The sequence below is a fragment of the Rhopalosiphum padi genome, chromosome 2, assembly GCF_020882245.1.
Source record: "Rhopalosiphum padi isolate XX-2018 chromosome 2, ASM2088224v1, whole genome shotgun sequence".
Classification (NCBI taxonomy): Eukaryota; Metazoa; Arthropoda; class Insecta; order Hemiptera; family Aphididae; genus Rhopalosiphum; species Rhopalosiphum padi.
The window spans coordinates 19,866,423-19,893,731 of NC_083598.1; the positions used below are offsets into that span (position 1 = coordinate 19,866,423).

At 24.9% G+C, this 27,309-nt stretch overlaps 1 protein-coding gene across 3 annotated transcripts in view; it reads left to right on the forward strand.

Annotated features, from left to right (window-relative positions):
- Positions 1-23,948, forward strand: part of LOC132921188 (PDZ domain-containing protein 2-like) — a 36,066-nt gene extending 12,118 nt beyond the window's left edge. Inside the window, exons 1-8 of one of the 3 annotated variants that reach the window (XM_060984060.1) lie at positions 3,737-3,755; positions 3,816-3,945; positions 10,408-10,573; positions 16,061-16,491; positions 16,935-17,365; positions 20,446-21,074; positions 22,282-22,414; positions 23,363-23,948. In XM_060984060.1, coding sequence (XP_060840043.1) covers positions 10,411-10,573; positions 16,061-16,491; positions 16,935-17,365; positions 20,446-21,074; positions 22,282-22,414; positions 23,363-23,423 — 1,848 coding nt within the window. In that variant the 5' untranslated portion in view covers positions 3,737-3,755; positions 3,816-3,945; positions 10,408-10,410 and the 3' untranslated portion in view covers positions 23,424-23,948. Of the gene's footprint in view, positions 1-3,699; positions 3,946-10,407; positions 10,574-16,060; positions 16,492-16,934; positions 17,366-20,445; positions 21,075-22,281; positions 22,415-23,362 lie in introns of those variants that run through there. The other 2 variants (XM_060984059.1, XM_060984058.1) reach the window with 2 other exon arrangements.
- Positions 23,949-27,309: the final 3,361 nt, after the last annotated feature.

The window sequence follows — 27,309 nt, forward strand, 5'->3', positions numbered from 1 at the left end:
TATATTGAAGTAACGTAGACACAATTTCTTAGTATGCATTTGTGTTTTGAAGTTCTAGTTAATAATACATAATTTGTTAATCATAACTAATAAGTATAAGTATAGAAATACCTCAAAATAATAATATTTTAATTGCCATTATATAATATATTAGTATGTGATTTGTTTAATACGTGCATAATGTATAAAATATAAATATGTAATATAATATCCTTAAAAATATAGACGTCGCTCAGAATCTTATTTCGTATTTAATATGATTTATAATTACAAATTTAACTTGTCCATTACAGTGGTCAATCACGTGGTAATAGTATACTCAATAGTTGACACCTAATACAGCAGAATCAATTCTCCGTTTTTTTTTAAAACTAAAGCTAAACTTATTTCTTTTCTGTTTAAATTTACCATTTATATAGTTTTATAGACTATAAACTATAATTTTTCAATTAGTTTAAGACATATTAAAACGAAAAGTTATTACTATTTTATAATATGTTAAGGAAAATGGAAATAATAAAGGTTTAAGTATTTTTTTTTTTACAGCATAACATTGTTTTATTGTTTAATCAATATTATTTTCTGTAATTTTGTTAGTTTGAAAAGTATTGGTTCCATTTGTTTGAACTAGTTGAGCAAAAATATAACTGGAAATACTTTTATTTCTTATCCAAATTTAAATTAAAGCTATGTTTATTATTTGTGTGGCAAATTGAATAATTTCCAAAAATTACATTTTTATAATTGAAGAAGCTATTTATATTCTTGATTGATCCCGACCGAGGTATATTTATTCTAAAATCGAAAATTGAGCGAGTTCTACTCAAAGTGCGTAAACGTGGTTTGTCTAAATCGTATACGTGTGTAAGGCTGAGACAATACATGCGGGTGCGACGTCCTCTTATAATAAGAAATTATACGAAATTATTATGTGAATTATATGAAAAAAATTCTTTAATACATTATAAAAAAACATAATTTTGACACCAAATTTCGGGATCAATCAAAAATATAAATAGCTTTAATTTAAATTTGGATAAGAAATAAAAGTATATCCAGTTAAATTTTTGCTCATCTAGTTCGAACAAATGAAATCAATACTTTTCAAACTAACAAAATTACAGAAAATAACCTTTAAGATTGGTTCCTTTTTGTAAATAAATTAAATCCACATAACGGAAAAGAAAGATTATTTTAAAACTAATTCTTCAAGTGATATTTTCCATATCCCAGTGTTTCTGAAAATACTCATTAAAATGCTCTACAATATTTATATCTACAGGCTATATGTTATAGAATTTAATTTTAAATTTTACATAGGGACATATTAAATACTTATATAAGTATATAACTCGTAGATCGTGGTAGTATGTTAGGAAGTTCAATGTATTGATTTAATTAAGATAGTTTATCATTGCAAGAATGTAATTATAACTGTATTATGTTATGTAAAAATTCTAATATTTATTAATTTTTTTGTACCAATATTATGTTTTAGAAATTTTAATTATTTTAAAGCTAGTTTTATTAAAATGTTTTTTTATATTTGTCATATTATGAATTATTTTAAAATAACATAGCATAGGTTAGATACACGTATTGTAGGTATTTTATTTATTTTATTGATTCAAATAATTTCTTGAATTATTGTGATAATAATTATTATATTTTAATTTTATCTTTGAACTTTTCCATCCTACTTGTCTTTATACGCTATTACACTTGTTTTATTTAACTATATTATACGTGCTGTAAACATATAAGTTATAACCATACAATTTTAAAATTTACTAAATCATGTACACTAGAATAGATACAAGTAGTTTTTATCAAAGGTACAGTCACGGGAATACAATTTCTTTTTATCTAATTTTTAATTAGAAATATTACAAATAAAACTAAAACTACTAACTACTTATTATTGTATACCCATTACCCATATTTAATGAATGAATAAATAATAATGTATTTTAAATCAATAATAATATTTTTACATTTTATTTATCTATTATAATGAATATAATGTAATAATTGAAAACAATTATACGTCTGTGAATGTTTTCATAAATTATTTTACTAGAAATGATTGTAAATAATTTATAAGAATCTAAATAAATAAAAAAAAAACATTTGAACTTTAAATGCTTATAAACAAAAATTGTGACTAACGATTTTTGATTTTTTTTTTTTACTACAATAAGTCAATAAGTATAACTTATAATAAACCTTGTATGAAATTTTAAAAAAATTTTGGTGAGCCAAATTTTTTTATAGGAGTTTTAAAAAAAAACTTATAAAAATCGAAATCTTCAATTGTCAATAAATAGTTTAAAAAATGTCAAAATATTTTGAAAATTTAATCGTAAATAGATAACGCTAATATAAAAATTTGGTAAAAATATTAAGTATTTACAATGATTTGTTTTTTAGTTACAGCAAAATAAAAAAATTCGATTAAGTCGAAAATTAGTTATGCGTAAAATTCTCGTTTTTTTCGTTAATTTTTTAGGGTTTTTTCTGACGCTTTTGAAAATTACTGGAATGTTTATACTTTTTACCCCCCCCCCCAATTAACAATTAGATTCATTTTCCTTTTCATAGAGAGGATGAAATCAAAAATCAAAGCACTATTACTACTCAAAACCGTGATGACATATACAAAAAAAAGAAAAAAAACATACATCATTGTAAAATCAATACATTCATCACTGTTCGGAATCTAAAATGTATTCATTTTATCAAGCAATAAAAATAATAGTTACTGCTTAATTAAAAATCATTTGAACCATGATTATGATATATTTTTTTCGATGATTTGCTGTGTTTAATTAATTAAAAGTCTAAAAACATTATATTTATTCCTTTGTGTATTATTTCACCGCTACCAAGCCGTACCAAACCAATTATTCATCCCGCCATGAAATAACTGTTTTTATCTAAAATTTCGAAATTTCTAATCCATATTTTTACGTTTCTCGATATCTTAGGTAGGTACATCTATCATGTATAATAATATATACTAGTTATCATTGTACGTATCTTTAAAATACATGTGTAATATATGAATATTGTGTTAAGTTCGCTACAAATTATAGTGAAAAATATAGGTATTATTGTTAATTATGCTATTAACTGAAAGTTTTGTTTTAATGTGTATACAAATGTCACCTTTATTAAGTGTAAAATGTTTTAAATAAGTTGGATCTTGGTATATTGTACTAGTTAATTTAATATTTTATAATTTGTTGTTAAAATAAAACTGTGTAGGTATTTATATTTTTTTAAATGATACTAAATAATTAATAAACAATAAAATAATTTTAAATTATAATATTGTTAGGGTGATGTTTGGTATTTATTAAATAAGACTAGTATAGTTATTCGATATACGCTATAAAAACATCATAATACTATATACGATTTAACATTTACATTTTATGTACAAAACTATAATGTAATTTATTTATTAAATATATACATAAATGCATGCAGACATATTAGTATTAGTAAATACCGATATACATACTATAACAGTAGACAAATAAAGATCCAATAATTGTTATCCGATCACAATGTCGTGTCATTGACTGGTGGATTAACTAAGTACCCCTTCCTTTTGAATCTACGTTACCCACCTATAGTGAATTGTGCGTGGAACACTGCTAGAATTCTAGACTAACTACCACGAGTTCAAATCAGACATTTAGTCGGTACTCGGTTCGGTGACGGCATGGTGTACAGGTTACATTATTTAAGTGCGTGTGTAATTTTTATCTATTAATCAATTATTATTTATAATAATTAACTTTTAGCAGCTATCCAATTGCTTTGTTTCGGTTCTTAATATGATTTTTATTAATAGAAATATTAAATTTTTTATCAAAAAAATATATACTGATATTTTATGTTGAAGAATATTTTTTTGTTGGAAAATTTTGATTACGGGTATGTAAATTTAATTTTTAATTTTTTAAAATTAATAATTCGAGGACTTTGTATATTTCTACAAGTTTAACTTAGTGCATTGGTATCTTTATTATAATATTATAATTTAAAAAAATAGCAAATGAAATTTATTAGGCTATAATATTTTATAATTAATAAATAAACAAGAAATTATAGATACTATGCCGATGCATTTAATATTTTTTAAGTTAAATTAATTTAATTTAAGTCACAACTTTTATTATAATTTATTAATTTTGAATTAATCAGAAAAATCATGTATGTAATTTATAATTATTATTTCAAAATTTAATAAAATATTAAAATAATAGTAATTTTAGTCAGTAAAGATTTACAATGAATTATAAGTTATAATAACTATTATATTATATTTGTAACCCTAGTTGATATCATTAAATTATAAATGTTAAAAAACAATTTTATTAAGTTTTAAATTAGTTTAAGGACCTTGATTAGTCGTATTTCTAAAACTTATACAATATAAAAATAAAGTAGTTGCATACCTACTACCTCGGTACTTTATTTCATAATTATTTTAAAATTTAAAATATTATAGGTACCTAGTTTTTTTTTAAATGTATGGTTTTTTTTATTTAAATGTTTAATTTTACTTTTTACTAATTTTTATATCTTGTCTTTCTGTATGATTATAAGTTTCAGTAATAGTATGGAATCATATTATTTCGTACGAATTATGTAAATTGCATTTAAAATTGTACACACTTAAGTTATAAAGGTTTCAGCTTGCAGAGTTCCCGGAAGACAGGCTTCTTTTTCATGTTTTAAAAATAACATCGGTAATTGTTTTTTAATAACCCTACACAATCGCTATGGCCCTGAGTTATTCACCTGTCTAGTGATGATATCATATTGTTATATTTTGTCAAATTATTTCCTAGGTCAAACATTAATCTGTTTTTATTTTATTTGTTATTATATAGGTATCCCTATTTACTGTTCACGTGACAGTATATTAATTAACTATTCTATTAAAATTTACATTTTACTATTTATAAAACTAGAAAAAATGAATAGCTTTTGTTTGGAAACAATCAAATAAATCAAATGTATCTGAAAATTCAGATTTATTATAAATTATAATTTATATAAATCCGATAGGGAAATATTACTTATTTGTATAATTGTATCACAATAAAAACATTTTCAATCAGCAAGAATACATTGTTCATTTTTATCATAATAAATTTCACAATAAAATGTATAAATATAAAACCTTTGGCCTTCAGATAAAAACGTGCTAAACTTGTATAAAATCGATTGTATATTTTTAATGTCATCATTTCTTCTCTGATTGGGTATCATTTTTAATATGTTTTCCTCATTATTATTAATAATATTTGTTTGAGACGTTATGTAAACAAGTGTTCAAGTTAAATATCTATACAACTTGTAGGCTAGCTATCTTGTATCCAACTGTAAGATATTTAGGGAGGTGTATAACATTAATTAAAAGAAACTCAGTGTCTAGATGGTTTTTTTTTCAAAAGAAATTTGTGTTTATTTAGAAGTTCAAAAGTTTGACAACGATCATAAAAAGCTTGTTACTATTTAGTATGTTGCTAAGTAACTAAAGTAGAAAACAAAGCATATAGTCTACAATACTTAATACTCATTTAACGTCACGTATATTATGTTTTATAAGAACTCAAGATAGGGAAGTAACTATAAATAGTATAAGGGATATTTATCATATATGAATATATGATTACCATGTAATTGTGAGTTTTTAAAAATACTTAGTTAAAACGCGTTTATAAATATAACATTTCTATCGTATAAGTTTAAAAATGGTATTTTTATGTATGATTAAACGTAAAGAAAATTAATGTTACTAAGTTTTTTTTAGTTTCTAACATACCTAAATACTAGTATTGTAAATTAAGCCCATCTACCTGTTTTATTTTTTGCAGTATCCTAAGAGTGTACTGGGGTACCTTAGCTTCACTTTGGTTATCTTCGCTTGAACAGATAATTTTAATCAATATTTGTCTGGGAGAAAATTTTCTGCTTTAATATATTCAAAAGATAAATAAATAATCATCAAAAATCATAATATGTATTACATTGTATTATTTGGAAATACATTAATAAATTAGTATAGTTATTAATATGATTATAATTTACACTTTTCATGAGGTTGATGTAACACACACCAAGTATTACATTTTTTCTAATTGTTACATTATGAATTATAAATTCTGAAATATTTTTAACTATTATAGTTAATAGTTTAAACAATAAATATTATATTTTAACTAATAGTTAAGTTTTTGGAATAAGAATTGGAAAAAAATTAGCTACATAATATTATACTTTCTAATTTGATTACATCATTATTGTGTTTAGTTTTATTACCCATCGGATTTATAAATGAAGTATAAGCTATTGCTTTTGTATTAAGCAAACAAGAGTAAATACAAAATATATCATATAAAATAACGAGCGTCAATTTCATATTTAGACAAATAGCACCCATGTGTAGTGTAATGGTGAGGTACATCATATAACGGGTTTCTCGCATGAGATGAAAGGATGGAAATCGATTTCCAAGTCTCACGTCATAACATTGTTATATTGATGTACGTGTGTAAAAACTAAGAAATACTATGAATTCAATTTTAACAATCAATTTAGAATTCGAAACTAATCCTGTTTAAAACTAGTTCAGCATGTATAAAAAGTAATCAATACTTGAACTTCCGAAGTGTTATCTTAATATTAGATAAAATTGTAATAATAAAGTAATAGCAGATTAAATAATAATTATTAACAAATACATGACGGATGAAAAACTAAATTTTATCACCCACGTAAAATAAGTAATAATAATTATACTGGAAAAATATACTTATATTAAGGTTGTTATGTTTATATTTTTTGTACCCAGGGTATGTAATATGTATATATTAAAGCAAGCTGTTTTGTATTATAGAATATATAGATTATAATATTTTAGTTTAAAATTGCAACTTTAACTTAACCTAACCTAAATCTAAAAAGATTAAGAAGTGTATTAGGTGCTAATGTTCTTACTATTCTGGGTGAATTTTTGAACAGTATAAACATTAATTATCTCAAAAATTATTAACGTTCTATAAAATATGTCTTAAAGATAATTTGGAATTTAAATGTAAATTTAGTTATATATTTAAAATTGTTGAGTGGACTCCTAAGGGGTGTGTACCACCAAAAGTGTTGGTCTACTATTTCAAATGTTCATTACTACACTTATTTAAGCTTTAAATAAGTATAAGTTTGAGTCATACAACTTAAATTCTCGTTTAAAATTCTCCCGAAAAATATTCTGATCTGAAATATAATATGAAATTAAAAGCATATATTGCTGTTAAAAGAAAAAAAAGTACTATAATTTTTCTTGTTTTTCGACAAATATCAATTATAATGTTTAGTTTATAAAATATATATTATTAATTATAAATTACCTGTGATTCTGTGTGTGTGAATATATTAAAAGATTCAGAAGTATGTATGTCTTCTATGAAAATAATTCTGGCTTGGAAATGTTCACGTAGTAAATAATAATAGGTACTTAATATACCTAGGTAATACGACCACGTACAGAATTATACATCTACAATTTACCTTTTGATTAAGCCATACAAATCGATTTTTTGTTTATTTCCAATCGGTGAATATAAGTATTTAGTTTCTTTTTTTCATGTCATGAGAAATTTTAAAAATAACCTATTTAATTATATTTAGGTATAATTTAATATATTAATTTATGCGCTTTGTTTGTAGTACTCGAAATGTTTATTATAAAATTATTAAACCACAATATCACATGTATTGGTCGTGAACAGTCATATTATATATTATACAACTCATAGATCACTTTTTTTATCTGTGTAATTTGTATGTATCTCATAAAACATTGTTGAAAATATGACACAAATAGGTAAATTTAACTATTTAATCCAAGTATCATAGACCGATAAAAGTCAACTCATAAGACATTATAATACGTTTGTAAGTATTTTAAGTTTAGTTTAGATACAAATGAAAAATACTTATACTTACTTGCTGATAGTATACTTTCGGATTATTATTAGGTTGTTATTATTACTGAAATAAGCGTATTACTATGTTATAACTTATAAGTATATGTATCGACATAATTAAACTATTATATGCTAATAGAATTAACTTAATAATTTAAGAAGTTTATACTGCCTAATATTTCATATTTCTAGAAGTTTATTTAATTTAATTTTTCTTAGAAAAGTAAATTTGGTACTTAAAAGTTGAAGTATTCATTTTTACTGAAATGTAATATACTTATATTTATTTTTGTATATATTTTTTTAATATATTTTGAATTCAAGCAACCAGAATGTATCCAACGTAATATTTAAAAAATAAAAATTATTTTAGGTGTACAAAATATATAATATGTGTTCATATTTTCATATGCATTTTACCTATTTATATATATATATGCGTGCCCGTTAAATTATTGTAAATTATAATATTGTGTAACAGACATTCATGTTCTGGTCGATATCACACTACCACAAACAAGCCAGTTGTTAACCATAGATACACCTGTCCTACTCACCCTATAGTATTTTCCGTATATAACCGTTAGTGGTTGCTTTCAAGTATAAAATTATTGTTCACTGTTCAGTTACCTACAATGTAGAATACAATAATAATAAAAAAAAAATTAACGGTCGCGATTATAAAAAGAAAAAAAAGGTTTTTAATTAAATGGTGTACATGTAATGGTTTATTCGAGAATTAAACAAATTGATTTTTTTTGCATAATTTTCTCTTTAATTTCTACTTTTCTTATTTTTTAGACTAAATGAAAGCGATCCTTGGTATATTGACGATCGTTTGACCAAAATCTAAATCGGCCGTGAAATAAATTACGGAAACGTGAAAAGCGATTTCTCGTAATCAAGCGTTTCGCTGGGTCAAAGGTTAAAATTGTTAACATTATTATACTGTGCAGTCAATTTCTTAAAAATAACTACCTAAACGCTTCCTATAAACTAAAACACGTTAAATTTTAATTATAAAAAATACAATAATAACCCTTTTTTTAGTTTTTTTTTGTTTTTATAACCTTTTTACTAAGCTATTATACAGTTACAGGTACATATACTATTAATATATTACCATTTACATAAATAATATATAATGTATAAATATAATATATATATAATATATTATCCATATTAAATTAATGTTTATATATAAGCGATTTTGTTGAGTTTAATGCGTAGTAATGTATAATATAATATTATATTTGATTAGATAAAGAAGGCTTATGTTATAACTTATAATTTACGTTGTCATTAAATTTATAACTGCTAATTTTAGAACAGAGTATGTTTATACAAAAAATAATATAATTTCGTAGTAATTTTAAAATCCACTTGTTTCACAAATCAAAGAGAGCAGATTTTTGTTTAATAGGAATTCGTTTTTTTTTTTAGATATATTATATATACTTTATAGTAATGACCAATGGTCTTATTTTCTAAAGTAGTGGAGTTTGTGTACAATCTTCATTGTCTTGTTAAATAGGCAAACATCTTATGTGCCACATTGTAGAAATTTGTCTACGTTTTATAGTATTGTAGTATTGCAATATTTTTCAATATTTTAAAATTTGTGTATTTAGTATTAAAAAAAAAATTACTTACATACCATATTATTAATTATCTTTAATATTCATATTAAGAAACCCTTATAATTTGAAAGTAAATATTACGTACTACGTTTAAAATAGTGTTAACGTTTTTATTTTTGTGGATTTGTAATTTATTGAAAACAACAGAGTATATTAAAGTTAATTTATAAATTAATATATATATATAAGTATATATAGGTATTTACAATCTTATTGAAAAGTTGAAACGTTGTGAATTGATTATTAATGTGTTTTTTAATTGTATTGACTATTATAGGTATATGTTAACTTGTATTCTCTTATAGTTATAAATTTCTAAAGTCCGACTTGAAAGGTATAATATATATTAATTCAAATGCACTGTAAAAGAATTAAAGCAACATGTTATCAATACACCAACTATACACACAATTGTACTGCATATAAAGAACAAACGAATAACCATTTGTTCAAATAACGCACCATTTTCATGAACATTTAGGCTTTTATTGAGTGTGAACGTGGGTTCACAATTACGTAGAAAAATATGTAAATACTAAACATGCGATGTAAAAAAAAAAAGCAAATCGACAATAATAATAGTTCAGTTGCATCGTGGTTTGACATGAATTATTAATCTTTAAATTCGAATATTGTATTGATAGGTCGTTGAGTTAAAATAATAGACATATATGAATTTATATTATGTACTTAATTTGGAATATTATTGTATTCAATATAGACTCAGGATAGATAAAAATATGATGTTTTTGTTTTAGTTAATGGTAAGATCAAGGAGCATGAAGTGGTTTCAGAAAAACACCGAAGATGCCGCACCACGGTTGCTTAGTCTCTCGCCGATTCGAAACTACGATTCGGGAGATCCTGATTATTCGGCCGAGAGATATTACCATTTGCCACCAGGTCCTAGGAGGTCTAGATTAGGTATAAATATTTTTTTTATTTAATTAAACATTTATTAATATAATATAGTACATTATATTGTTTTGATTAATATGTTTGGTAGTTATAGCTGTCGACTGTCGTGATATATTATGTACCAAATACCTAATTACCTACATCTAATGTTTGTTATAACGTAACCAAATATTTTCATTACGTATAGAAGTATTTTATAGGTTATTATATAAACTACGATAACATAATATTGTATACCATGGTCGTTAATATTATTTTTCTATGATTTAAAAAATATTCCATTACATGAATAGTTTTAATAACTCGTGAGTCATAGATACATCAAAAAATAATATTATTGTAGGTGATTTTCATATAAATATTTTAATAATCAAATAATATCTTCGAATACGCGTGTAATTTTAGAATTTCATCGTTTCAAACAAATCTATGCATTTTACAGATACCTAGTAATATTTACTTGTTAATTTAATACCCCAACCCAACATACTATCCTGTGCCTAGACGATGGACTTAATAGGAGTGGGATAATACCTTGAAATCAGAATATACCTAAATATATATTCTAACTGAAAATTTTGATTTTGATTATCTGCTAGTCGATACTTCGTACAAAGTACACGTTCATTGTGAATTATAAAACAAGATTTAATCTTAAACTTAAAAGATATTTCTCGGCGTTCAAATTGCATTTTTTCTTTAGATCTTGAATCTTGACCAAACAATTCAGTAGTGTATAATAATTTATAGTTTTATGAACATTAATACCTATATTCTCCTACTCATAGTTACAATCATGAACATTTTGACTTTAACGTATTTTGAACAATAAATTAATTTTTAAGGTTAGCAGCTACAAATATTTTTATCATTTATTATGAGTAGGTATACTAGATTTATATATATAATATAACCACGAACGTTCGTGAGAATCAGGTCATACATTTCGACATCCATATACACGAGCGGAGAAGCGCCTACGTCAGTACATAGAGATTTCAACAGCAGTGCTTATGATTTAATATATTATATATATGATATACCTATTACCTACATACCCATAAAGGTTGATATCCATAGAAATATACATTAATAAGCTATTGTTTAATAAGCTATGAGCCAATACTCAATGGTAAGCCTCTAAAAAAACATGATTTAAAATTGAATAATCTTAAATAATATTACGTAGATACTGACACTAGGTATATGGTATTCTGGTAGGTATTTTCCGAAGCATCCGAATTGCATGCCAAACAAATAAATATAAATGTCATCCCAAGTCTTAGAGGGGTCTGTCCGAATTGCATACCGTGTACCTATAAGTTGTATGCTTATCTTTATTTACTTGCACTTAAGTGTACAACTTAATCTACTTTTTTTACTTAATTTTTGATTTTTCTATTTTTTTTTTTTTAAACGCATGAATAGAAACTGATTAGTTTCTAGATTGAAATATTTTTATACTCGAGTAAATATTTCACTAAATTGGATGACACCGTGAATATTAAATAAAACGATTGTAGTTTAAAGTAATTAAGTGAATGTATTTTACATTTTTAGACGGTATTTAAAATAAATGATAATATTATAAAATTTGGGGATTTTTTGACAATATACAATATAGTATAATATAATAATTAAATAATCAAGATTATAGTCTATAATAATAAATATGTAATTAGGGAAACTATATAATAATAATAGTAATAGAATTTTGTAAAACAGTTAATATTAAAAGAGGAATATAGTTTAAAATTTTTTAGGAACTTAATTACACTAAACAATTACGTTAAAATATAATAATAATAATAATAATAATAAATAAATAAAAAACAATAATAATTATAATAAAATACGTATATAATAGTATTGTCTACAATAAAATATTCTACGTCAAATAATAGAAATTTGGAAAAGTAATATTTTATTTATTTTACTATCGGCAACACCATGTAACTTTTTTACATATTTAATACAATTTATTTCATTTTTTTGAAATTCCGTCATTAACCATCACTGAACTTATATAATAATTTGAAATACGTATTTTTACATATGTATCACGTTTTACTTATTTTAATACATCGATTAATTGAAGAATATTATTAGTACTTGGAGAGTATAAAACATATTATCCAGTTTTGAATGGAATGATTCACAAACATTGGTTGTACCTAGTACGCATTGTAGAATTAGAAATTCAGCCCTAACCTAACCTGATGGAAATAAACTGTCAGCCATCTCTCGAATATAAAAATATTTCAATCTAGAAACTAATCAGTTGTAACAACCATATCATAAAGCGTTTCTATTCATGATTTTTTTTTAAAAATAAAGTTTAAGTTGTGTACATAAGTGCATCGTGAATGATAAATTTAATAAACTAGTGGGTACACGGCATGAAATTCAGATGCAGTCGTATTTTCGATATTTCATGGGATCAAAAAATCACTTTTAAATACTAGACTTTAATAGTTATGATATTTTTTCATTTACGACTCAAAGGTGATGATGTAATTTATTACGTATTTATAATAAACATAAACATAACTGTTATAAATATATATTTCTTTAAAGAATGTAAAATTAAAAATATTACAACTTTACTTTAATTACAATATAGATCAATAAATAAAATATATTATTAATATTTTTATTTTAGTTTTTTTTGTTTTTATCATTAAGGCTTAAACAGCAAAAATTATTCATATTCACCTGTAATAAAAAGTTATATTTATAGTTGTATAATATTTTATATTGTTATCTAAGATCGCGAGTAGTCGGATGTCCCGACCCGTCACTCATTGGCGATATGATTAAGACAAGTGTAGGTATGCGATTCACATACTTATTGTAGAGATAATAATATCAAATATAATACAATACTATTAATTATTTTAATATTATTTATTTATTTTTATCAACAAGTTCCAAATTTATTTTTTTTTATTTAAAAATTAATTTTAGTATTACATATTAAAAATACAATGTACAATTTAAATTTATTCTTGAATAATATTTTTTATTATTATTAATTTATGTTAAATATTTCATTTGACTTAAATAATAAGTACCTAACTACAATTGATTATTGGAAGTTTGATTATAAACGAATATTTTAAATAACATTTAACTATTAGATTTATAATGATTTGCGTTTTTTTTTTTTACTATAACCTATATATAATATATATTAATGATTTATGAGATTATTACCTTTAAATAATCTAATAAAATAAATTGATTACCTAGCTATATCTATGATAAACAAAATTAATATACATATATTGTATATTTGTATTATAGGTAGATATCATTATACCTATCTATATAGATTAGGTAATTTTAATTTAACTATATTATTTTGTGATTTTTAACTTTTTAGGGAAGTAGGAATAAGTAGGTACCTCTTACTAACAAGTTAGAAATTAAATTAGAACGGCTAGTCCTTTTTATACAGAATATTAATTGAAAAAGTACACTTGATATGTGATAATCTGTATCATGAAATTAAGTACAAACAACTATGTATAGTTAGCTAACTAGTTAGTATAAATTAATCCACTAGTCTTTAAAAGGTTTCTTTACTATATTGTAAAAATTGACGACATAAATAGTGCTTTTGTTAAAATGCTGGACACTTTTAATTCTATAGTGCTTGACATTTGGTTACGTCTTACGTTAAGACACGATACTGCAATGTAGACTTATCAACTAGGTAATATCAACAAAACTCGTTAAGAATAAAATAATATATCCTTTTGATACCTTCCATTCGTGAGTTTTAATACTTACGTTTTTTGTTAACTCAAAATTCTTGTGAGTTTAATTTATTTTCATTACTCTCAAAATTCGAATAATACTTGATTGTACAATGTAAATTTAAAAAAATTGTATTCGTTTTTTCGTACCTACTCGCATTATTTTTAACACTTAAAATGTCGATGATTATGTTGATTAAAATGAAGAATAAAATTATTTAAGTTAATACGATTTTGATTTATTTTCAAATAGTTTATTTCGATTGTAAATATTTAATATTATTAAGATAATAAAATGTCACAATAATTATTAGTTATTATTACGCATACCGCTGCATTTACATGACGTCACGCCCATTAGGGGAATGTAGTATTCGGCATCCGATCGGAATGCTGGTTTCGATCAACACCAGTTTTTTTCACTATTTTGACCTCAAATGACCAGAGATGGGAGAATAATTCTGCATACGTTTATGGTTTATCCTAGGTCAGGTTAATTTTTCTTTTTTAAACAACTATATTTTAAGAAACAGATCACATACTTATGTCATACGAGTTACTTTAAATAAATAATAATTAATATATACATATGTGCAATATTGATACATCTATTCGCAGTGTTTTTTCACATTTTTTTTTACATAAGTATATATACATTATTCATAAATTAGTATTTGATTAGTTTTGAATAAATATATTTTTTTTTATACATTCTATAAAGAGTTTAAGACTCATAAAATAATAAACAGTTTTACAATTTATTGTTTATTGAATTAATGCTTTTATTTATAATCTATTAAATGTATATAATAAGTACATATTATTATAATAATATAAATAGTGATACGGAAAAATTGATAAGGCAGAGTTGAGAAACCGTTTTATTTTAGAATTAAGAAAAATAAAAATTTTTGAATCACATTATTTTTTATAATTTTTTTCATATTGGATATCACGACATTTAAATGGGGTTTATTGTCAAACAACTTTCTATAAGCTTTTACATGATTAAACATTATTAAAGTATTAAAGTATTACAACACAATGGTACAACAATTATTTTCTAATTATTACTTTAGTGTAAAATCCCAATCCAGAAATTGAAAATTTTTCTCTGGATTTATTGCGTACTTATTTATATTACTAGTGGCTTTTATCTAAATTCAAATCACCAATAGCAAATGAATTACCTTGTAAGTTTTTAAAATTATACACATTGATTAATTACTTAATAAATAATTATTATATTCTGAATATTGGTAATTTTCAATGTGTTTTTCATTTTTTTCTCAATAAAAATACAGATTTTGAGTTCTTTTTTCAGATTATTTATTATAATAATTTAATACAAATGTATTAACTAATGTAAGAAAACTGGAAAATCGATTATTTATTTTAAACATTTTAAAAAGTGATTAGGTCATATTTCAATATTTGTGAATTACGAAATATTAGTATTGTCATAAATAATAAGCTAACACCTCTATAAAGTGTATTACTTTTAATTCCCTGCGGATATTTTCGCTCTATTAAAAGGTTTCACTGTCGTATATTTATATTATTGGAACATATGAAAAATAAATAATTTAAAAAATGTATATAGTTGTTAACTTTTGAGTAATCTTAATTACATTATAGTGTATTAATTTAAAACGTGGCAGTATTTTTATATTTTTAAAATTATGATTTATACAAATTTTTTTTATATTATGTGTTTTTATTTTTACTGTAGATGCCTCTCCATTACGATTAGAGAGGTCTGAATATAATCGAGACATAAATTGTTACAATGTCCGAAACCGAACAATTGTGATGCAAAGTGCGCGTAACAAGCAAACCAAAGAAAAACGAAATCCCCTATTGGACCAAGTTAAACACACAGGTCTTACACATTTCAAACCAAATACAACTATTAAAAACCATTACGAGGACAAAATCTGTACAATTGGCGTTCATCGTGATGGTGTTGATGGTGCGGATAACGAAGATGGTGGTGATGAAGACAATTCAACAATATCTGGTAGATTGAAAGCTATTTCAGACAGATATTTAAAATCATCTACTCATAGATTTTTAGCCAAATTTTATAAGAACTCTTCTATTAAAACCGATAAATCAACCGAAACCGAAGAACCGAATTTAGGTGAAAACAAAATAAATAAGGTTAGTTATAATATTATTGATCATTTTTTAAGACTACTCCATAATATGTAATAAAAATAAATAAATACAAATTGCTTTAAATCGGTATCAAAATAAACTAAAAATTATAAAATTGAGTTATATATTAACATATTATAAAATGTGTGTATATAAGGTTTAATAAGATTATTTGACAAATTTCCATTAAAAATGTTACTATATTTATTAAATAGTCATCTTACACTCTGTATATTTACTATACGATATTTTATAAATTTATCGAGTGAAACTTTACAAATATCTAAGTTACAGTTTATTGGTATATGCATATCAGTGTATTTTTGTTTTTTATTTCATATTTTTGCTTTAATTTATAAAAAAAATATACGTATTATTAAATTCATACTTAAGAATGACAATTGATTTAAATATTTATTATATATAATTTTACTTATTGCATGCAGGTAAAATTAAGAAGTTTTTCTTACGGAACGTTACCCGGCTTGGACGAATTTCGTAAGAGAATAGCCGAAACAGCAACAGAAAAAACGAACTGTACACCGGAAGATGATGATAGTGGCATACTACTGAATGATCCTCCGATCGATTCAGTTAATGGAATCATAGAAAATGGTACACAAGATTACTGTTTTAGGAGCGCTTCTCAGTATGGCATTAAACGACATTATGCGCTTAGTTTACCACCTGATAACAATAATCAATCATCATCAAACACGTTGCAACCGAGGGCTAATGGAAATAAAGAATACAGAGTGGTCCAATTGAATAGGAATTATCCAGAACAGGTTCTAGGTGTTCGAATTAAAGAAATACGGTCGGAGAACAGTTTTGGCTATGTGGTTGTCAATATTGTTTCGGGAGGAGTGGCTGATCGGTAAATATATAAAATCCATAATATATTATTATTATTATTATTCCGTGAGTTTCATTTGGCCCAATAGCTAGTCCATATCATGATATTATTGTGGTTTATTACTAGTGTACTTGGTCAAGATCAAAAACAAATTATGATAAAAAATATCATTACCGGCAGATATCACATAACACGTGATTAAAAAATACGTGTCAATTTAAATGTGTATATGATACCTAAATAAATATATATTTTTTGTAAAGGTTTTCATTATTATCAATAGAGTAAAAAAAGTTAGGCATATATCAACGATTGAATGTTATTGTTTTTCATTCGATGTCATGAAAAAATAAAAAAATATAAATTAGATTGAAAAATATGTTAAACCTAATAACATTATATAGGTACATAATATATTTATAGTAGGTCAGTATTCCATGAATATGTCAATGATATTTTTTTTATGAGTAAACGTATAATAGTTAATACTATTACTCGACACTCGTTACCTATATAAGTAGTTGAATTAAAATTAACAGTTTATTATTTTATATGTGGACCTATCAACTTTCTCTTTGTGTAAAATCAATATAATAACATTAGGTACCTACCTACATTTTTAAATTTAAATTTTTTAATAAAAAGTTAAACACTGTTAGTATCATATCTACTAATTGACGAGGATGGCAAATTTTGTACATAATATAAAACAATCATAGTTTTTAAAAAAAATTAAAATATCGCATAAACGTTTGTTTTTTGAAAATGATTGAATCAATTAAATAGTAACTCAATTAGTTAACTATAAAATATAATATTTTTATTTTTTAACATATCTTATATCTCTGAATAATACCAATAATGACCTATATACTTGAGTTTATAAGAGTAGGTACTTGAAATAATTGATAATTATATCATAATAAACGCGTGATTATATAAATTATCGTAATATTTAAAGATTACAGTTATTGTTGAAAATTAATTTTGATAATATTACTTATATTATATCTGTTAAACATTTTATATATATTTATTTACAACTTAGATAGCATTTAATTTGGTTAAGATATGGCTCGAGTGGATCATTAATTATATCGTTCTATCTGTATCTTCTACTATAATTATTAAATATTAATAAATTATATATAGGTAAATATATTCATGACTATATAAGTACTTAGTATACCGATATTATATTATATTTATACACTTTTCACATTTTTCAATAATTTTGCATCATAAACATTTCTAGAACAAAAAAATAAAATTTACAGATTACTACTTAAAACGAGTTTATTTATGTAAATTAAAAATGAAAGAGAATAAAATATAAATATAAATATTTAATTTGTGAAAAGAAAGAAAATTCCCATAAGCTTTATACAATTTGTATTCTCACAGGTGTAATCTAGTTTGTTAAAATAATTATAGATACCTAGAATTTAATTAATTTTTATATTTAATGGTAATTATTATCGCGTACTATATTTGAATCGTCTATTTAGAATAACTTTTAGCAAGGGCACCCGCAAGAGAGTCATGCCCCCCGTTATTTTAGTTAATATTAAATATTAATTGTTTTATTACGTATTCTAATGTGGCTTAAATATTTATACTTTTAACTTTGCCTCCCCCCGGCTTATATTTCTGCGGGCGCCCTTGGTATTTAAGTTAATTCTGATTTTATTAATATTTTCCATCAAAATGCATTTTATCAAGTTGGCAATGAAAGTTTATTTTTCAATATCAATTAAAATGATAGCAATATTTGGTTTATAACTTGATTTATATTATATTTATATTTTTTTAATAGATTTTTAAACGTATTGAATTAATTATAAAAAATAACTTACTGATGATTAAACTTAAAATGCAGTACTATTGTGTATTATCGATTATCAGTTTTAATGCAACACGTAATTTAATTACAAAGTACCACTAGATTTTAGACAGGAACTATATATATTGCCAATTAATCATTACAATTATTATATAATTTATATGGTAAACGTCCCACAGTAAAATTATCAAATTTAAGACTATGTTTGAGAATTTATAGAATATATATATTGGGATTCCGGTCGAGGACATTTATTATAGCCTGTAGGAATGTTATTAAAAATGGATTACATAATATTAATAAAAAATTAGGTACAAAAATGGAGTATAACGCGATTGCATACCTTTTCCTTTTTGACTCGACTAATTACAACACGATTGCGCACCAAATTTGTAAGACGTTTACGCCCTGATCTCCGATCTTATTTAAAAATGGTTACTTATCAAATCACAAAGATTGAGTAAATAAAATACCTAAATAATTTACTAGCATAATATTTATAATAATTGGGCCAGCTACTTATATAAAACATAATTTGGCACACACGAACATCATCTATTGACTATTCGTAAATTCGTAATGTTATCGCGCTAGGTATGACCAGTTTTCGATGACCTGTATACGTCATACTATGACATAATATTAATATAATATATTATAAAATATACATTAATTGGCGGCATCATTAAAATTTTTGATGTTGGTGAAAATCATAAAATTCTATAACGTGATTCCAGACATTCCAGAATCCCAGTATTTTAACGCAACACATTAAAGTGACACCACAGATTATTCATATTATTTAATATTTATTAGTATTGTATATTTACTAAAAGGTCACGACTGCTTAAAATATGATACATAAATAAATTAAATCTCCCTTATTCGGCGATCATGTACATCTGTATGCCGTAAGTAGTGGCTTAAATGTATAGTTTTTATTTATGCTTTTAAGGTTTAGATGTGGAAAGGTCAGGTAGAATTGTAGAACGTATGTAGGATAATTGTAGGATGATTGCTGGTCTAAATTTTTTCTTATAATATTTTTGTAGCTTTCTTCACTACAATAGACATATTAAGGTTATAATAATATTATATTTAATAACGCGCGAGTTAATATAGTTACATAAAAAATAATTTTGTTCCTCGAAAGCTATAAACTTATGTACTTCGAGCACCGCAACTAATCTCTGTTTTAAATACAAATATTCGCAGTGTTAATGATTATTTACACAGTTCGTGATTTTGTTTTGTGCAGGACCAGCGATCTGGAAGTGGGCGACCAGATAGTGAACGTCAACGGTCGCCGTTTGGCCGGGCTGGATGCAGCCGATGCTAACCGTTTGCTCAACGACGGGTGCAGCTCGGTACACCTTCTGGTTACCAGACGTGACCCGGAGTACCGATCCATAGACGGAGCCGACCGTCCGCGGGCGAGGATGCCTGAGACGTCTGTGGACTACGACCACAGTGGAAATTGTCAAGCGCCACCCATCCAAAAATACAATAAGAACGGACAAACGTTGGTGTACATAACGCCACCGCCTCACCCGCGATCAGTCAGCAAGAGCAACGCCAACGTGTCCACTGTGTACCTTAAGGGCGGTGACAGTGATGGCTTCAGTGGTGACGGTTACGGTGACCGTGGTGGGAATGGCGGCGAGCAATACACTGGAACGGATTGCACGACATTTTGCACGTTGCCACGACGGCCGAAGTCGACGGTATGTACGTTCCATACGTTCGTACTCGAAAAGGGTCCGGGCAAAAAAGGTTTGGGATTCACAATCGTCGGTGGCAAAGATTCGCCGAAAGGAGCCATGGGAATATTCATCAAAAGTATTTTGGACAACGGTCAGGCTGCGGAAGACGGCAGATTAAAACCTGGTAAATATACGATTTTGCAGTATACGTATAAAATCACTTAAAATATGCAAAGCAAATAATAACTTAAAGCATCATCAAAAATTATAAACAATTTTTTAAGACATATCTATAGTATAGTATTCTATACTACAATATTTTTTTTAATTATTAATTTTCTTTGAATAATATATTATATCATTATGCGTTGTGTATGAACATTAAAGATTACAGTTTGCAGTTAAAAAATCCTTAAAAACAAGTGTAAGCTCGTGATAATTGAAAATACAAGAAAAAATTGTTAACCTAAATTTAAAAAACATTTAAATTTGATAGTAGTTTATAAATTCATAGCAGATATAGTTTTGTGTATCGTAGTAGACTGACAGAAAAAAATGCCTATAAAATATAAACTTTATGTATTACTATATAATATATATTACATATTGATTTTCTCCTTTAGCACACACTGCTTATTAAGGGGAACAAATGTATTAATAGTTATAGGCTCTAATAAAATAAGTAATTTTTATACTCTTAATAACTATATTATTATTTATTATTATTTATAGCATACTAAATATGTATAAAAATATTTAACCAATATTTTTTCTACAACCATTTCTTAAGTTCTTACTTCTATTATGATTGCATTATTATCGATTGTATGCATTTTTACATTTCTTATGATGAAGGTATCCTTTCTACAAACAAAAAAGTGTAATATTATCCAGTGATTGGTCATAATATTTGGGATGTAATTTTATAGTTTATAATGTTTATATAACTATTAAATATTAAAAAATAATAATTATCGAACCATTATATTATAACAGTATCAGTAGTATCACATAATTTACTCAATTCTCAATTATTGTAGAAAGACAAAAATCTGTCATACTGTATACATCATTTGTGTTTTTTTTTTAAATAATATTACGAATGAGTAAGAATTATACACGCGTTCGATTAAATAACATTTGCCTTTATAGGTACACATACTTTTTAGTCAATATAGTTTAGAGATGTGGCTTGTAAAAATTATTGAAAATGAGTGCTGCATATAAGTGTAGTATAAATTATACTGTATAATTCAACTAACAATCATATAATATACATTTCTGAATACATAACTCGTATAATTGTTAACTATATATTTGCTTTGTTTTCTTAATCTACTTTTATTAAAATATATAGTTACTGATAAGTGATAACTTATTTATTATTACAGGAGACGAAATACTGGCAGTTAATGGCAATGTTTGTCACGACTTGACCCATTCAGAAGCAATAACACTGTTCAAGTCGTTCAAAAGCGGTTCTATTGCTCTACATATTTGTCGCAGGTCTAAAACGTCTAATAGGTATGTATATTTTTTGTAAATATGTTTATGATTTATTGTTAAATTATAAAATGTCTTCCTCAGCCTTTTCAAATACAATTAATTTTATTATTATTATACCAATATAGCTGTGTTGTTATAATATTTAATTTATAATACTAAAGTACTATTTTAAGTTGAAACAGTGCATACATTTTCACTAAAATTTATTTTTAATTAAATTTATTTCGTATCTTGAGGTTTCAACAACAAAATTATTATTCATTCGGAAAAAATATTTACATGTTATTTGTAAATTTTACTTTAATAATTTATGTGTGGTTCGTTGTATATATAGGTTATACTCTACTTGGAACTTGTTTTCCATCAAAGTTGATTGAAATAAGATTCTTTTGTCATTTTTAATTTCCTCCAATATATACTTACTAATATACTATGTTATACATATATATATATATATATATAGGTATCTTTAAGTTACTGTATTGCGTCAAATTCGATGATTTCGTAGATCGCATAGCTGTTTGGAAATTTTGGAAAATTCCATTTTTTTAAATGTTGAATGACTATATCTCACAATTGCCTTGAGTCTATTAATTTTTATGATCTTTGATTGTTGATTAACTTTAGTCATATAGTTTTGATACAGTATATTATATATAATATGCAAATATATGCTTAATAGTGAACGTTTTGAGTAATATAATTTGTTTTTGAGTTGGCCTGGAGTTTCTTTACTCGTTTTAATTTTAACTTTATAAACGGGTTCTCATTTCTTATTTATACAAAAGTACTTTAAAAATGAACAATTTACATTTTTTTCCTAAAATATTTTTATTTAGGCGGTAATGTTATTATTATTGTAGCTTATAATGTCATAATATAGAAAGCCATCGTGTTTTTACGCCTTTACGCTTTTGATTTTTGATTTTTATTATTTTTTAATTGTATGATGACTTGTTTTTTCAGAACTACCAAAGCTAAGTCATGTACGAATCTATTGAACGATGACAATGCGGGATCGGATTAAGAGCAGTGATGTTTTTCTTTATTTTTTTATGGTTCCAATCGTTACAGTCTAGTCTTTGGCGTCAATTAGAAATTATGTTGTTGTTATGGTTAACCCGCGACCACACAAAATATGTAACATTTAGATTTATATTGCGCCATAATGATATGTAATTACCATGTTTTACATCTCATCATATAATTGAGTAGCCATAATTTTTGTGTACCTATACCTTTATAATACTTATAAAAATCGATATTAATTAATGTAAAACGTAATTAATTCGGTTATTTAGTTCCTATAATTATTCAGAAGTTTACGAATGTCTATTTTTCCAAAATAACTAAAACAGTAATTCATTGTTACTCAAGATAAACATACCTACCTATTTATTGTATTGTTTTATACTATCAGATAAAATTAAATAACAAAACTGTTGTATCTTTTGATAAGTACTAAATACTACTGAATACTACTGATAGCTGTATACTACAATTTTGTTTTTGTTCTATTGTTGAATTAAAGATTGGTGTTTAATATCTTAAACTAGATTATATTATGTTTTTGAACGCCTCTGTATAGTCATTAAGTGGGTGAACAATATATTAAGGACATGCGCATTGCGCAGCAAACAAAAGAAATCGGTTTTGAACCCATTCAATATACGAAGCGGGTCCTTTGCTAAATATGGATGCCAATAACCAGTGGCATAACTGTGAAAAATCTAGGGGGGCAATATAATATATTTATTATTATCAAAACCCTGACACTCTTCCCCACGGTTTAAATATATACTTTTATCACTCAAAAAATTTTCAGGTGGAAAGTACCCCCTTGCCCCTAACAATTATAAGTTATTATGGTTTTTTTAAAAAAAAACTGCGGCAATAACTATACCGTATTCTAAGATAGAGTGCACCAAAGAAAAGTAGAGGGAACGAAGACAGGGATGGATGTAAAATGTTTAGTGTTGTGTTTTATAAAGTCCAGTACTTTTAATGCTTTCCAACTGTCATGTTATATGGCGATCAGAGGTATAGAAAATAAAAAAATACGATGAAGAATGGTGAAAAGAAAACCCCAAATATTTTTGAATTCATCATAAAAAAAATTATTAATCCTTATTAATATTTCTTTGACAGATAAAATTCGTCTACAAACCATTTAGGTTACATTTTCCGTATACATTATTATATTAATTAAATTTTAAATAACTGATATTGTTTAGATGCATATAATTATATTATATTGTATGACGTATGTGAAACATTTGCATTTGTTTCTAAATATCTGACGATAATTTGGTATGAATATTATATGCCTATTTATGTTATTTATGTCAAACGCTACTAATAATATTTTAGGACATTTATTTTAACTCAATATAATTTCCAGGTATTAAGATTACCGTAAACGCATAATTATATATTTTTTCCTGTACTTTACTATATTTAAAATTTAAATATGTCAGATGCGTATGGGTATTAGATTTGCTGTAATTTATAACTCCGATAGGTTAGGTAAGTAGTCTGTTGTAGTTAACTTTCATAGGAAGGGATCTTTCATCGTGCATACTACATACCCTTTAATCTTGTTTTGATTAATTATATATGAGTGAAATGTATAATTGCTATTTAAATATCTATACATACTATCATACTTACATCTATACTCATGCATATGTTCTACTTTATGTATAAGTACATAATACAGCTACAACATGATAATCATTTGAAATAATATATTCTATTATATTACTTATATTTTTCCTCTATAATCTTTTATATTTTAAGTTAATAACAAGTTTTACTCGTTGTTTAGTTTTAATAAAAGTAGTTGGCACACAGTCGAATGTTGATGGTACCGTTGGTCGAACATTGCTATTTGTTTTTTAGCGCGATAAATGAAACACATTTCGGTATTATACAGCTGCTGTGTTCAGTTGTAGTGTGTTGTGTCACGATACTAAGAAAATTTCAAATCGTAATACCTAGTAAACAGTGATAATTATTAATGATGATTATAACTAGTTTTGACTTTTTAATAATATTTTTAAATATTGAATACTAAATAGTAAACTGCACTCTGAATCTTTTTTTGCAATGCAATAATTTATTAAATATCGATGATTCATTATTATTAAACTCAAAGACTACAATCGCATGACCAAATTCTGTGTTTGACCTTTTATAAACATTGTTGTATTATCCCGTGTCCGTATTTATGTACAAAAAAGTTCAACAAAATACATACAATAATATTATGCTATCATTGAAATTCTAAACAAATATAGATCATTTTAAATTCTGTTTTAAGAAGGAAAAGTATGATTGCCCACGAGTATTTAAATTCAAACACGGCATATTGAGTTGTTTGGTTTTTGTGTTGAAATAATAATTACTTTGTATATAAACCATTAAATATTATAATTTAAATTTAAAACAATGTTTACATGGATAATATATGCGGGGTGACACTGTAATGACGCAGACATTTAAGATAGAAATGTTTATGAAATAGTATTGTTCTAATGCGAGATATGTAGATTTAGCCCGCATTTCCGTTAAAAGTAATCGACTCTATTGTGTTTCCAAATATTCAGTCATAATATACGTCAATATGACAAAATAAATACTGTCTAATAATGTACTGTATATCCACTTGTGGGCGGGGTAAAAGCGTACAATTTGAGTTCTGTTCTACAAGCTAAATTATAACGATGTCTACAGATTCTTAATATTAATATGAAATATCGAAATATATTTCGAATGGGTTACTCCCGTTATTGAAGTCCAGTGAATATTTTAAATGCCGATCTTTTAAGATTTGTTTAAGCTGTTATTTGTTAACCAACTTTTATTAATAATGGTTGTTATTTCTCGTAATGATTAAAGCTAGCACCATTCTTATTAAGAATTACTTACTTCATAAATAATTTAAATAAACTTCAAAATATTTAAGAAAACATTTACATTTACACCGACATAATAATATATTAATATTTCACCGAACGTCAATTAATATGCATTATGCACGGAAGCACAGAACGATTTACTCCCATGAGTTACCCCCAATATTGTTTATTTTTAAAATACAGTAAATTCCATTCAACATTTCAACCGTTGTTGCCCAAACATAAATATGTCACATTTATAAAATAATAATATACAGAATCTTTCCCTGATATGATAAATAATAAAACAATAATAATAATAAATTTCAATAAACTGTACTTAAGGATCTATAGAACATTATAATTAGATATGTATAAATAAAATAACATTAATTAATAATTTTATTTGATTTTCACGAATAGTGAAATAAACTCTGAAAAAAGTTTGTTGAAAAACAAGTAAGAGTTGATTTACTTTATCTAATATTCTGATAAAAAGTAATTTAAACCGTAAAGTTAGGTTTGTTTTTATAGTTTTAAATAATATGCTTAAATTATACTTAAATTTATTGTTAGAACAGAAAAATTTAGACTATTGACATATACATTTAATAGTATGAATACTGCATGCATGGATAATAATAATAACAAAACAAGCATATAGGCAATAATGACATTAATTAAACATACACATTATAAGATTGTGAATGATCCGTGTTTTAAAGAGTTTGTTACAAGTTTGAAGAAAACATGTGCGTGACACGTGCGTCGTGCACGCCTATCAATCTATCACAAATCATAATAATAGTTTATTTGCAAATAATTTTCTGTATATAATATAACTTACAACATAATACATAGATAAAATGAAATAAAATAAAAATCAAGGAAGAGTTTGTAATATTTCAATTTGCTACCCCCGATAAGCTATAATAGAGCTTGTGATAGTGGAGACTGGAGAGGATTCACAATAACACAAAATATATTATTTTAGTATCAATCATAACTCGTAAC